At 38.7% G+C, this 14,054-nt stretch overlaps 1 protein-coding gene across 4 annotated transcripts in view; it reads right to left on the reverse strand.

Annotated features, from left to right (window-relative positions):
• Positions 1 to 700: 700 nt before the first annotated feature.
• The window catches only part of CNPY1 (canopy FGF signaling regulator 1), a 58,182-nt gene continuing 44,828 nt past the window's right edge, over positions 701 to 14,054 (reverse strand). For 2 of the 4 annotated variants that reach the window (XM_028750830.2, XM_028750829.2), the window contains exons 4-6: positions 11,482 to 11,685; positions 9,784 to 9,880; positions 701 to 3,741 (exon numbers count right to left, since the gene is read on the reverse strand). In XM_028750830.2, the coding sequence (XP_028606663.1) occupies positions 3,704 to 3,741; positions 9,784 to 9,880; positions 11,482 to 11,685 (339 nt within the window). In that variant the 3' untranslated portion in view covers positions 701 to 3,703. Of the gene's footprint in view, positions 3,742 to 9,783; positions 9,881 to 11,481; positions 11,686 to 12,085; positions 12,507 to 14,054 lie in introns of those variants that run through there. The other 2 variants (XM_077936747.1, XM_077936748.1) reach the window with 2 other exon arrangements.

Consider the following 14,054-nt stretch of genomic DNA (forward strand, 5'->3'; position numbering starts at 1 on the left):
GTAATAAAAGGCACTGATTATCATTAAGCACCGAGCCATTTTCTAACTCTATATTTATCTAACAATATTTTTAAGTGTCATATTCACGCTGTTGCAATAGAAGCTTTTGGGTGCTCTACTTCTTTTGTCCCTCCATCATTTACCTGGTTTCAAAGTCCCGACCTTATTTAAGGCACACGTGGGCCCATACTTATGCCAAGGCTCCCATCACATACCCACTTACCTCGGAGTAAGTCCCATTGAAAGGGTCTTGGTGGACTCGTATAGAATCGCCCTGCAAATTATGCAAACCAATTTGGCTCAGATCTGTGCTGGAGTAACGTCGACTGAATCAATGGGTTTGTGATAAGGCCCTTTTATACACTTCAGCATATAGAACTGAAGTCATTTAGTAAGGTTTCAAAAGGGGACATGACAAAATTATCGTTAAGACACAACCATCAGTTCTAAAGAGCTGCCCACAAGTTTTTGCCTTCTAACCCAATCAAAACTGCATCAACTTGTCACTGGAGGCCTGGCTTCAAGACAACATATGGGTCCCACAGACACAACAAAAAGCAAAGCGGGCGCAGTTAGATTTTCATCCATATCCTGTGAGAGTGCCAGTATAGCATAAAAGATTATTTACTCAATAAACGTAGCATAAACCCAGTGTCAAAGTGCTAAAAGTAGGCGTTCAAGAAAACACAAACAAAAATACTTCAGTCAGATACAGTTTTACTGACAGCTGTAACTGAAATGTTGACGATTACTAGAGCAGATGGAAATAGGAGGCAAAAGTAGTGTTTTGAAGCGCTTACACTGTCAATTGGTTAACTTTGTACCAGAAAGTCTGAAAGGACTTTTGATGTGCGGTCATATATACTGGATTTTTCCATAGAGGGTTTTTTCCAACTAAATTTTACTCAAAGTATACCCACTGAAATGAATGTGTGTAAGTTAGTAATGTCAATTAATTATGATGGGTCTGCATGGAATATGACTAGCCTTGCATACAACCCTGAATTTTTCCCTTGGCATCTGAATAGTGCATGCAAACACCGGACTTATTTTTCTTTTCTTCTCTTTGTGAGGGTATATATATGATTTCACCATTCCCCAAACTAATTGGGATACTGAGACCACTTCTCACTAATTAAAATAAACTGATGAGATTTGAAGTTGATTATGCCCCCTTTTAATATATATAAAGTATAGATTTTGGGTAAGTTCTTTCCTTATCTTTGCCCTAAAAATCAATAGGATTCCATGAAGTGTGAAGGAAGCAATTTGACCCTTTCCATTTAATTTTCCATCCACCATGAATAGGGACGGAGTTTCCAGCTCTATTTGTCTAAATGAAGCCAACTGGAAACCTCTCTGTTTCATCTTCATATTTGGGGTGTTTGCTAAGCATAATAGTTTCATGTCAAAATGAAAGTCCTCAAACTGACTGGTATATTCACCTTTGTTATTCAACAGACTAGAAACCATACTAATTAGATAAAATGTATTATTTAAATGAAAGAAAGAAATTTAATGTCATTTGCTGAGGTAGACAATAGATTGTTACTACTCAACACAGACAAAGGATGAATATAAAACTGAGGAAAATCTTGTTGATAAAACATGCCGCTAAAAATAATATTTAAGTACCCATTGTGGACCCAGTGGTTTCTGTTTATGTGATGTAGGTGGAGGTTTACAGGCAATCGCCCTGATTCTAAACTTATCTATTTGGAAGTAAGTTCCAATGACTTTAATGGATTATAATTCCAAGTAATTGGACTTTGGGTTGGGGCTGGTGGCTCTGATGTTGTACAATCCAGTTAAGTTGAGATAGGTAGAATTGAATGTAAGCCAGTGTAGTCATATCCACTGCCATGAGACTAACACATAGGCCTAAGCACATTACTCAGAAGGATATCTATTGATAGCGATGGTGTTTACTTCCAAGTAATATCAGGGTCAGGGTCAGTAATATCAGTTGCCAGTCATTGTAAATCCACCATCTGTGACATGTAAGGTTTGTGGAAAGGAATGTAAACCACACAACAAAGATATAAAGGGAAAGGTAAAAAGTGAATTGTTGACTCCACTCAAACAAAATTAATAAAAATTCACAATGACCAAAAAGCATCAAGAGTTTTCTCCTGGCTCAGATATTCCACTCCTAAACAAAAAAAGTTGTTAAGTTCTGTTGGTTTCAACAGAACTCATTAATTTTGAAAACAATGAAAATGTGTAATAGTATGAGAGGACAGTTGATGGCTTGAAATAAACCATGTTTAAGGTAGGCATATATAGGTTTTTCATTGTCAAAGGTGTGACATTTTATACATCTCCCTTACTAAAATTTCAATGCCGAGCTGTTTCCTTTTAAGTACGCAGTGTTTTAGGGATGACCATTTTCTTTTAAATCCCTTTATCAACTTTCTACTAAGTTTATAGGGAATGGATTTTGATTGACTTTCAGTAGCCTCAAAACAAAACTGTACACAATATATATTTTTGGAAGTTATTTTTCCAATGTGGGAAACTTTATACTTCAAAACCTCTTATTTCAAAATATAGACAATATTTTTGCACACTAACCCTTCTTTTTAAAACTAAGGGAGGCCAGCATGTGGTTTGATCTATGAGTAGAACAAACTTCAGTAAGAATTTACCAAAAAGTGGGGGGAAAGTTTGAGGGTAGCTATAAGTAACAATTACTGAATGAGAGAGGCTTTTATCATTATAAAGTGTTGAAAATCATAAACACCCATATTGTGCGAGTTAGTAATAAAATACCATCCAATCAAAGAAAATTATTAGACGCGGTTTACTGGTGCAAGAAGCGTCAGGGGCATACTGATATTTCCCCATTTTGAAACAACCTCTTTACAATCTGATTGCAATTTACGGTGATCACATTAAATTCCACCTTTTCGTTTGTTTTGAGTGCAAGGAACAGAAGCAACTGCCTTATGGGCTGGCTGGATTCTACCTCTAAACTAGAGATTCTGCTATTTGATAGAATTTTTGCTCAGTGATCTCTTCCAATACCTAGAGCACCCAAAATGCTGTCAATGGTTTCTACTAAACAAAGTAATTTCTTTAAATCAGATCACTTCTAAAGGATGGTATGTTGAGAAAGCTTCTGCCAAAAAGTTGATTTATAGCAACAGGAACCAGTTGACATTTACTTAAACTGGCACAGTTCTGTTGACTTCAGTGTGACAACACCAGTGTCATTAGCAGTCTAAGATGAGCCCTGAACATCATCATCATCATCATCATCATCATCATCATTATTAAAACTGGTTCATATATTCACAATGACTTGGTAAAACCACACTGGCTAAAACAAGAGATTAACAACACACAGCGCCATAATTTTGCTTCAATCCACGTGGCCATCTTCTGTTAAGCAAGCGTTACCATTCTACCAGTGAGCGAACAAATTCTCTTACTACCAGGCATTGGGGTTCTTGAAAAAGAGCATGACTGACACAACAGTCTTGGGAATAATTTTCACCACTGACCATTCTAGTCCCAGTCCAGTGTCCTCAATAATTGGTGCAGATGGCAACTTTAAATTATCAGTATCAAGGTGGATGTCTTTTTTTAAAAAAACACAACAACCCACCATAAACAAAGATAAGGGTTAATGGAAGGCAGAAAATGTAGGGATATTTCACTTGACGTTCTTCATCTGTAATAGCAGCAGACTCCAGTTGTTCTAGAGCTCACCATGCATCTCGGGGTTTGGACAAAGACCTGAACGAGAAAGGACAATGTTCCGTGTCATTAAAGTATTCAACAATTTGATTCTCTTACAATTACAGAACTTTCTCATTTTTTCCATGCTGCATAATCTCTTGGCCACGACTATGCAATAAACTGCTTGCCAGGGTTACAACTATGTAGAATATGCTAAATCTTGACATACATTTTGATCAAAGAACAATGGCAGGTTATAGGTATCATAGAAATCTGTCCATGTTACTTTGATAGCAGACTGATCTTTTTGCCTGATTTGGCATGGAACCCAAAACAGAGCAACCCGGTTTGTATACTGATTGATTCATGTTGGCAAATCTTCACAACCTTTTTACTTTTGTTATGGGTATATTAATAAATAAACTACTTCAAAAGGTGTGTGGCTCTCTGGAGGTTTTGAGCTTTGAGCAAACGGCAAGTGAAGGGATGTATCAAAAAATATTTTAATTTGATGATGCAATCCGCATTTGGGGTGGGTTTCCCTCACTCCGCTATGAACTCTACAGCATTGTCCCATTCTGTGTTTTCCCACTGCACAAACTTCTTCAAGGAAAATAATTGCCTTGAAATACATATCAAGAAGATACTCCAAGCTTAGAAAATGAAGAGTTTTCTAGATGTGGACATATCAAAGTTATCTAAAAATTATGGCTGCAATCCTAGACACACTTACCTGGGATAGGGAAAGAGATTCTTTTTGGTTCACATTTAAAGGTGAATCTGCCTAAATCTCAGTTTCCAGAAAAATAACAATAATACAATAATCAAAGCATAGCCATTCCTCGAAATTTGCACTTCTCTGAATTTTGAGATGCAGCTGTCCAGCTAAGTCATGTGTACAAAAATGCATATACTAGGGCAAAGTGTGCATAAAAATGTATACAGTGAAAATAATGTATAAACATGCATTATATTAGGGTAAAGTTCTTTGCACAATGTGCATATTAGGAGAAATTCACTGATGAATTTTCATGAGAACTTTTTTTAAAAATTGCAAACTGATATGGAAATATAAAGATCTGAACGTAAGACTGGAAAAATGAAAGCAAAACCAGAATTGAGAGATTCTGGGTATAGGTCCCATTGAACTCAACGGGGCTTGCTTCTGAGTAGGCATGTATAGAGTTGCACTGTGAACCTAATTATTTGGAATATGTCCTATTGTAATTTGGGCCATTACTTCTAAGTAAATATAGTTAAGATGGAGTTCTAAGCCTATTATTTGACAAGAAAACTGGGCCTAGGTTACTTGGCAACAGGTCCTCCAGCGAACTACAGTGGGTAAGTCTGGTTTACTGAAGCAAGCAAATTTCCCCTGTAAGAACTCAAAATAGAAATTTCAGTGTCACACAATAAGTAAATGGTTACCAGTTCAAAAGAAAAGAAATGAAACCAATTACAATGGATTTGTTGCTCTACTAAGGTCTTTCAAGTAGGACCGTAATGTTTGTTCCTGCAAAGCTTGAGTTTGCAGAACCCCACCGTACAACAGGACTATAATTAAAGACTGTAATTATTTCCTGGCCATTTCCAAACTGTTTTCCGAAAGGTGAGGGGAGATAATTATGAAACTCCATAAAGTTTCATTTAAAAAATTACACCCATAAAGTGAATACATCTTCTTTATTTTCCGGTCCCAGAGAAGATTACAGTGCAGCGGAAACGCTAACATAATTCAGGTACAAAAACAGAGCTGTATTATTTAGAACTCTGTTGTACTGCTTTGGACTTGGCAAATCATCCTGAAGAGCAACTCTCAGTGAGGACTAGTCACCTGGAAAGCATCAACTTTCAAAGCTCTGCTGTTAGAGGAATAATAGACATGTTGGAATGAGGTAGAGAGAGGGGGAGTGGAAACATCCAGCTTTCGTAGCAGAATGGATGTATTTTTCTACCCTTGTGCAATTCAAAAATGCATGAATGGTTTCTGCTCAAGCTTTCTACATACATAAATATATTCACCTTTGGGATGAGAATGGAAAACTCCAGCCAAAGAGAATAATTTTGCAGAGCTATGAGCATGTGAAGGCGATTATTACAACGGAAGTCTCTATGTTACCTTAATGATAACTTTGGGGGGCAATTGAAATCTAGAGTAGTGTATTATATTGCCGTGGTAAATCTACTGATGAAAGTCCATACCTTAACCTAGAGAATATCCTTGGCCAGTCTCCTAATTTGAATTTCAATAAACAGTGTAATTAGCTTGGCTCCCTGTAAACAGGAAAGCAAGGCTATGACAAAGGTTGTCATTTACGTAAATCCATGCTCTTCCATCCACCATCTTCCCAAAATCTTCTAGACTGTGATACGTAAAGGGACAACTACTCATTGCAAGATAAGATCATAAGGTCCTATAAGATCATTGGTCCTGTGGCAAATCTCAGCTTCTAGCTTACGAAAAAAGAAAAAAAGTATTAACCTGAGAAACAGCTCCCAGTTGCTTAAGCAAAACAGGAAAAAGAACACACATTGTGTGTTTCATTCTTTTTAATTCCCTGTCTGTGAAAAGTGTAGTATAGAGATTTTGAGTGAGATCAAAGAAAACTTTTGACAGATAACTGATCCACGGTTGTCTGTATCAAACAGTTTCATCATTTTAACACACTTCATTTAAGGTGTGTGTGTTTTTTGCTCTTTAGTCAACAAGGAACACAAATGTCATGTAAACATGCAAAGAAATGCCAGTATATCTTTACAGCAAATGTTTCTTGAATCTGACATATTGCTAGCATCAACTGGACAAATTCTTAGGGAGTCTGTGCAATTTTCCTCTTTACCCCTTGCAACAAGACTGAGGACCCTGAATATTTTCCATTCATACAACGGAAAAGATAACACAGTAATAGCACAAGCTATCGTTCCTATGAGTCCCTCAAAATAACATCATATTCTCTGAATTTTGCTTTGTGCAACACTTCAAAACATTTCTGCACTGTCTTTCTGTATTTTGTATTTTCCAGTGAAATTTACAGCCCCACGAACTGCCATGGGCAAAGTCTTTTTGTGGGCCATTTGGTTGACTGAAAGCGCTCATCTTTCACAAAGCTCTGCACACATTGAAAACAGTTCCTTGAGTATATACCCCTACACAAGCTGCAAGCAGATGGGAAAGGCTGCCAACATCAAAACAAATTTATAACAAAGTTGTAATGTGATAATAGAGCTGGGGGAAAGCATAAACAAGGATTTCCCCATATTTTGCCACTTAGCCTGGTCTATGCGGTGCCTCTGCGCAGGGATTCCTGGAGAACTTTACTTTTATACTTCTCTGATTGCCAGATGTGATTCTCCTGCCAATTTGGAATCAGATTCCCTCCCTACCAGAAGCTAAGTTGAGATGCTTCTGGCTTCCCTAAAGCTAAGCAGTTTTATCTCCCTCCATTGATGATGTTGTAGATCTGAATTAATCTGAAAGCTGAATGCCATGGCTTCTCTTATTTTCTTTCTTTCTTTAAAACTAAACGTTTTTCTCTAGAAATGTGTTTGGATGCTCTCTTTAATGTCAAACTTCTTTTTCTCCTTCCCCATATGGAGACGGGAGTCAGATAGTGTGGCTGGCTGCTTTCCTTTCTCCCTTGCATTTTGTGGAGTTTCTCTTTAGCATGTCTGCCATGTTTGTAGTCCTGTGAGATTTTACAAGGTCAGGCACAAGGACTGCTCTATTCTTGCACTCTATTTTCTTGTTTCCTCTCCAGCCGCGTCCAGGCAAAAACAGCAAGACTACTGCTGCTCTTCTTATATATTTATTTAAGAAAACACCTCTGATAGTTATTTGGTTCCGCGAGATCCAAATGTTTGAATCCCTCCAGCCGACGTGAAGGCCTGCCCATTTCCCTTCTGCCGTTGGTTGTATTTCATCACAGTCCCAACTGTGCCTTCTTTGAAGACCCATTGATTTCAGAAGCAATTGCTTCCAAGTAAGCCTGCTTTGAATCGCAATCTAAAGCCACAATTCTAAACAGGATTATGTGGAAATGAGTCCCGTTGAGTGCGATGATAGTAAACCCAAGTTCTCATGAGGCAAGTCAGTTTCCCGGGGGTTCTTTTAAGGAAATCAGAATGCCGAGGATAACTTTATACACTTTTATTAAAATGAAATAAAAGTGTGTATACATATACATATGCATATACATATACATATACATATACATATACATATACCTGACCAAGGAGGCTGTGATTTATGAAGTTAGCCAGGAGAGACTAGAAAGAAGACGAAAGACTAACTAACCCGATGCCTAACGTGGTGCAAGTTTTCTGGGAAGTAAACCTACTATGTTCAATAGGACTGACACCTGTGTAATTGTGCACAGGCTGCAGGTTTACTAACCTACTTTGGCGTGGGTTTTCATAAGCAAAAGCTTACTTTGCCAGTTGTCCCAGGAAACAGAATTCATTACACACAACTTTCAACATACTTTTGGCTTCAGTGTGACGGCAAATTACTTCACCCTAAAACTCCGGGCAGGTTTGAGAGTTAGATCAGTGAGTCGGAGAAAATCTGCTCAGACCGTTCACCCAGTTTTTCCTTACTCTTCAATGCCCTTTTCTCTTCGCCTCCATATAGTTTGGGGGTGGGGAAATAACAGACTATGGGAAGTGCATGCAGAGTTCTGAAAACAACCTTTAATCTTTGCCTTTTCTAATATTTTAAGAAAAGCAATATAGATGATGCCCTGATCAAAAGAAACATCTTGGAATACTTTGTTTTTAAATGATTTATCTGTGGGTGTCACAATGGAGACTTTTTAACAGTTACTCTTTTCCAGTCCTCCTACATATTATACTTAAAAACAGAAAATAAACTTCTATGGACACTTCCTAAGTTCTACCAACGTTTAATTTTTAATATCCCTTATTTTGGAAATTAAAAATAGTTATTTTGAACCTTACAAGCCTGTTAAATATTATAGTAGTGATTGTTAGATGTACATTTCCACCCATACTCTTTCACTCACTCTTTATTCCTAAAATGTTTTTATCCAAAGGCGATGGTCTATGTCACCTTTCCCAACCTGCTGCCCTCCAGATGTTTTGGGCTACAACACCCATGAGTCCTGGAGGGCACCAGGTTAGTGAAGCCTGGTCTAAATCTATTTAGAATTTGACAGAAATGGATTTAGCAGAATGGCCTTCTTGGCCTTAAATATTAATATGTAAAACTAAAAGCAAGGTGGATACATGACAAACATGAATGAATATTCCTAACAGGGAATAATTTATCTGGGCATTATTTCAGTTAGAAACTTCTGGATCACACTACAGAACCACGCACTTGCTATTTAAAGGATGAAGCAAAAGTACCAATTCTTTTTTGGGGGGTGGGGTGGGGGTAAGGAAGTCCACAAAATGTGATTTGAGCATGAATCAATCTTCAAACTGCTTAAGGGCACATGGCCTACCAAAATACTTTTGGAAGCGTTGCAGTGTTTATTTGTTCTCGCTCCTATTCCACTGCTCACCCCCCACTCCCAGGATATCACAAAAGGAAACAACTGCTAAAGATAAAATCTGGGTGCATCCCAGCACCATTGAAATCTGGGGCCATTGGCCTCAACCGGCTCACAATGGCAACCTCAAGCATTGTATGTAAGGAATATGTTGTGATGCAAGATGTGGCTCTATTTATCTACACACACACACACACACACACACACACACACACACACACACACATCACCTGATTGTCTATTTATTATATACGCATGCACACATATATACACATATATATGTCTACGGGGAAAAACTGGCACTTTTAATACTTGACGAAAATTCGTAGCACATGCGCTTGGCATTTTAAAAAAGGGTGGCATGACAGAATTTATGAGCAGATTTTCAGTCTATTTAGAGGATCCCACTTTCTACCCCCAGTTCACGGCAGTGCAATGTCAGTGCATCTTCCATCTACAGAACGTTCTCCCCCCTCCCCAAGTGCTTCTGCTGCACCCGAGCAATACTACTGGGTTGAGGGGAGGGGAGGTGGGGGGGGGAGTTGCTGTTGAGAGAGAGCAGCACATGTTACATCAGACACAGTACCTGATTTTTCAATGCACAGCTTGTCAGCCAGAAAGTCTGCCTCCTGGGCGATAAGTGAGTATATTTCATCTTCATACTGTTCTATGATAGTTTCGCACTGAAAGGGAGAAAAATAGCAGCTCTCCAGCAAAGAACTAAACAAGACCATTTACACAGAGCAGAAAAGGAAGAACCGCCTGACAAAGACTGTTTGGGATTGTTTGCTTGTGTAGCACCCTGATCAATTGTTCTATTCCCCCCCCCCATATAATTAACAGTTATATTGAATTTCAATATATGCTTATTTAGGTTCCTTTAAAAAAAGAAAGAAAGAAAATAATGCTTTGCATAATGATATTTTGTTAAGGATTATACTTTGTTTCCTCATAATGCAGGCTGCTTTAATGGCGATACAACTGGTTTAAATTAAATACATATATATTTAAAAATGATTATATTCGCATTCTCGCCATGGGTGTGTACATGTGTGTGTTTGTATAGATGCACACACTTATGCACACATATATATTTGCGCGCACGGTTTTCCAATTTTTGCAGAATGCTAATGTTTTGCAAAATGGTACAAAAGTGACAAGGGCGCTGTGCTTGAAAAATCTCTTTGGGCGGTAGGCAGTAAAGTTCCCCTCGGCCATTTTGTCTGAAACTTACAGGTGTAAATGTCTCTTTCCCCAAAACTCCAAAACGGGTTGTGGCAAAAGCGGAAAGAACCTCATCATATGCACTTTAAAAACAACAACAACAAATGGGTTTAATCAGGAGGCCAAACATCCACCGTGGAGGATGGCCAACTCTTACCCAGCGCCAAAGGTTAGAGTCGGAATACGCCATAACGGGGATAGGGGGGTAAAGTTTTAGCACATTAATTTAAACACAGGATTTTGAAATCCAATAATTTGCTTCAACATGTCACAGGAAACAAGAGCAATTAAACTGGACCACAGATCATATTTCTGGATCCACATTAGTGTAGCTGCTACTATTGCACATGCACCCCAGATCTAAAGACATTGGTACTCATAAGCAAATTCCTTTGACAACAATGAGTTTTACTTCCACATGCTAAGTTTTGGATTGAGGTTCCTGCTTCCCGCTGCCGCCGCCACCACTTTGCTTTAAATATTTAAAAAACAAAGGAGAACTTGGCGCTAGGCATCTTAGGACCTTCCCTCTTGCTTCAACACACTCTAGGCCCTCAGAATATATGTGGACCCTGTCAACAAGGCCCAAGGAAAAGAGAGGCGGAGACGCGACCTTTCCCACTCTGAATAGCAAATAAAGATTTGAAATTACATTATAATTAATTTGGATTGTTACCCTACCATCATAGTTGCCTACTTCTTAAAAAACAGAGCTGCAACATAGTATTGATCTATAGCACTGAAAAAGAATTGCCAGTAAAGCAGATGATATTTTTTTTATTAAAAAAAAAATTCTAGTTTAAACAACCAATTACACAGAAATGGAGTCAACAGCATCTATCTATACAACACAGGTGCTGTGTGTCATGATTTTGCATCTCTAGACCATGCCATACCATTTGTTGTTATAAATTACAAAGTACTAAAGAGCCTACAGAAACAGCGTAGCATTATCAAAGCCCTGGCTTTACGTTGAGTGAAGTGATTTAATATACAATATCAAACATTATGCTAATAGCAATTCAGCCCGAAATGTCACCAGTTTATTATGTTGTCTTACCGCATATTTCAAGGGCTTATAAGCGTCAGAATAAAAAAAGTATTTTTTATATTCTGCGTAGATTGGCTCATCTTTCCTAGGAGCATATCTCTTGAATATCTTTTTGTTAGTGACTGGGTCGTCTTGAAGTTGATAGTCGTTCATCCGATCACATATCTTTTCCAAAACGTCCGTTAAGAAGGTCTCTGACTTTGTAAAAGCAACCTAAAGGGAAGGAGAAAATTACATCTCTCTCTCTCTCTATATATATATCTGTATACACTGAAATTTCCAAATATCACAAAGGCAAAAGGCTACAAGCACAGGGCTCTTACACAGGTCAAGGAAACAGAGCAATGTCAGCAGATCTCCATATCTGCATAATTGTTGACCCATATTATATTACACACATAATTAAAAATGTCAGCTGAATCTACGAAGCCACTTGCAAAAAAATAAAAAAAATAAATATCTACGGTTCTCATAAAGCATTCCTTACAGACTAATGTGCCATTATAAGCTTTTAGATTTGCAAGCACATTTTGCTATTAAACGAAGATGTATAAGACTCAGCAAATCAAAAGAGAAAAATCATCTTTCCATGGCCCATGTTTTCTGGACGTACCCTTGAAAGATTTCTTGTTGGAATCAGCTTTGCTTCTTGAACGGGAGCAGTTTCTAAAAAGTCTCTCTCCCTCCCCCCCCCCAAGTCCTTCAGTTGGTCTGTCTTACTTGCTGTTCGTCAACTCAGATGCAGCTGTTTAATGCCTCCCAGGGGTTTGCAGAAAGAAAATAACCGCTTACAAAATTTAGCTTCTCCCAGGTTCTACTGTTACGAGCTTTATTTTCCAGCAGCTGGCCCATGTCTTCGCCCATGCCTCTTCCTTCAGAATTAAGCAAGAATTCGGAGGAGGGAAAACATTTAGACGCTACCTACATACTTAGCGAGGGTCTCAACAGCTAGTGCTGCAGAGGTCAAAGAGCAGCCCTCATCCCTGGAAACCGGGACAAAAAACTTCTCTCCCGTCTAGACAGGTCAAGGTGCAAGATGCGCCTATCCCTGTTGCTTCTTCCGGAAGGGGGCGTGAATTGAAGCCAAGTGCACAGTAAACAACAGGGCTGCATCCTTGGGCCTTTAGAAGATCTTTCTCCCCCCCTCTCCACCCTCTGCTGATCAAAGTAGGAAGTTATCATGACAACCATAGTCAAAGGGACTGAATCACAAATGAACTCGATTTCTGCAATGTTGATATATCCAGTCTCCATTGTCTCTTTTCAGGCGCGGTATGAAGCCTTCCGGTCTCAATGATTACATTACAGAAGCACTTTCATATGTGTGCTCCGTTTACACAAAGGAGTTCCTCGCTTCACCACCATCTGGCTACAAATCAGATAAATAAAGGCAGAAGAATTAAAATTAAAGCTTAGGGTTCCTCCTCCCCCTCCCCCTCCGCTCCCCTCCTCTTGTGCTTCTTAAACTGGGCCCTTTTATGAGACGTTCTCCTTCAGCCTCAGCCCCGTTTTGCATTTGGAATCTAAACTTTTTTTTATATGGAAACTGGGAGCAACAAAAAGGTAAATGATGTGGGTTTTATCCCCCTGCAAATGTTGGATGCAAATTTTGAAGCGCCATATTGAAGGCCAATTCGTAAATTAAGCAGATTATCCCAAACGTGGTTCTGCGCACACATGGAATTATACTTCCCCTCTCTCTTCCTCTCTTATTCCCTCTCTCTCACACACACAAACAAACACTTGCACATAAACAGTGACCAAGCAGCATGGTTCCCAAAAGATTAAGTGGAATATGCAATTCAGCAACACTGCCCCCCCCCCCCCCCCGCTTATGGCTTGGGGGTTAGAAAGTCAAATGCGCTGACATTATCTGGAAGTAATTTCCATTTATTTCAATGGAGCTTCCTTTATTATGTTTAGAATCAAGATGGATATAATAAAACAAGGAGTTGCTTGTCTGCTTTTCTATTCTTCTGCTACTTTCACATCTTTTCAAAATCTGCAATGTCTTCATTTTCCAAGATACAACTACGCCTAAAACTTATTACACAGCCTAAGGATTTGACCAAAAGTAGCACATGATGCAATGATAATAAAGAGTGTTAAAGTTCATGGAGTTTTTATTATCTCTGATGCAACTATACCATGATATAGCTGCCATGGCTACAGTCTCATACAGGGTTAAGAGTGCTCCAGGTCATTGCTTTCAGTGCTTGTTTAACTCTGTGTTGGATTATGAGCAAAGGGCATAATTCAAAATAGGACGTAGGATATGAAACTAACTATGGGGCATAGTTTTCAAGCCTAAATAAAAATGCAGGACAATTAAATATGACAGGAAGAATTATGCACAAGTTCTATCTCAGCAGACTGATTGAAAAATGATCTGTAGCATTTTCGCAACAGCAGGATGGGTATTTTGCGAAGCTTGGAGCGGGGGGAAAAGTTATTTCAGAAGATATTCCTCTATTCCTGAGTTGGTTAAATCCAACCCAATGAAGTACCAAAAACACGCCTCAGATAAGCAGCAAATGCCACAATGGACTGCGAGGGGATTCGGACTGGAGACATACAAATGA

Source organism: Podarcis muralis, chromosome 12, assembly GCF_964188315.1.
Source record: "Podarcis muralis chromosome 12, rPodMur119.hap1.1, whole genome shotgun sequence".
In the NCBI taxonomy this organism is placed as follows: Eukaryota; Metazoa; Chordata; class Lepidosauria; order Squamata; family Lacertidae; genus Podarcis; species Podarcis muralis.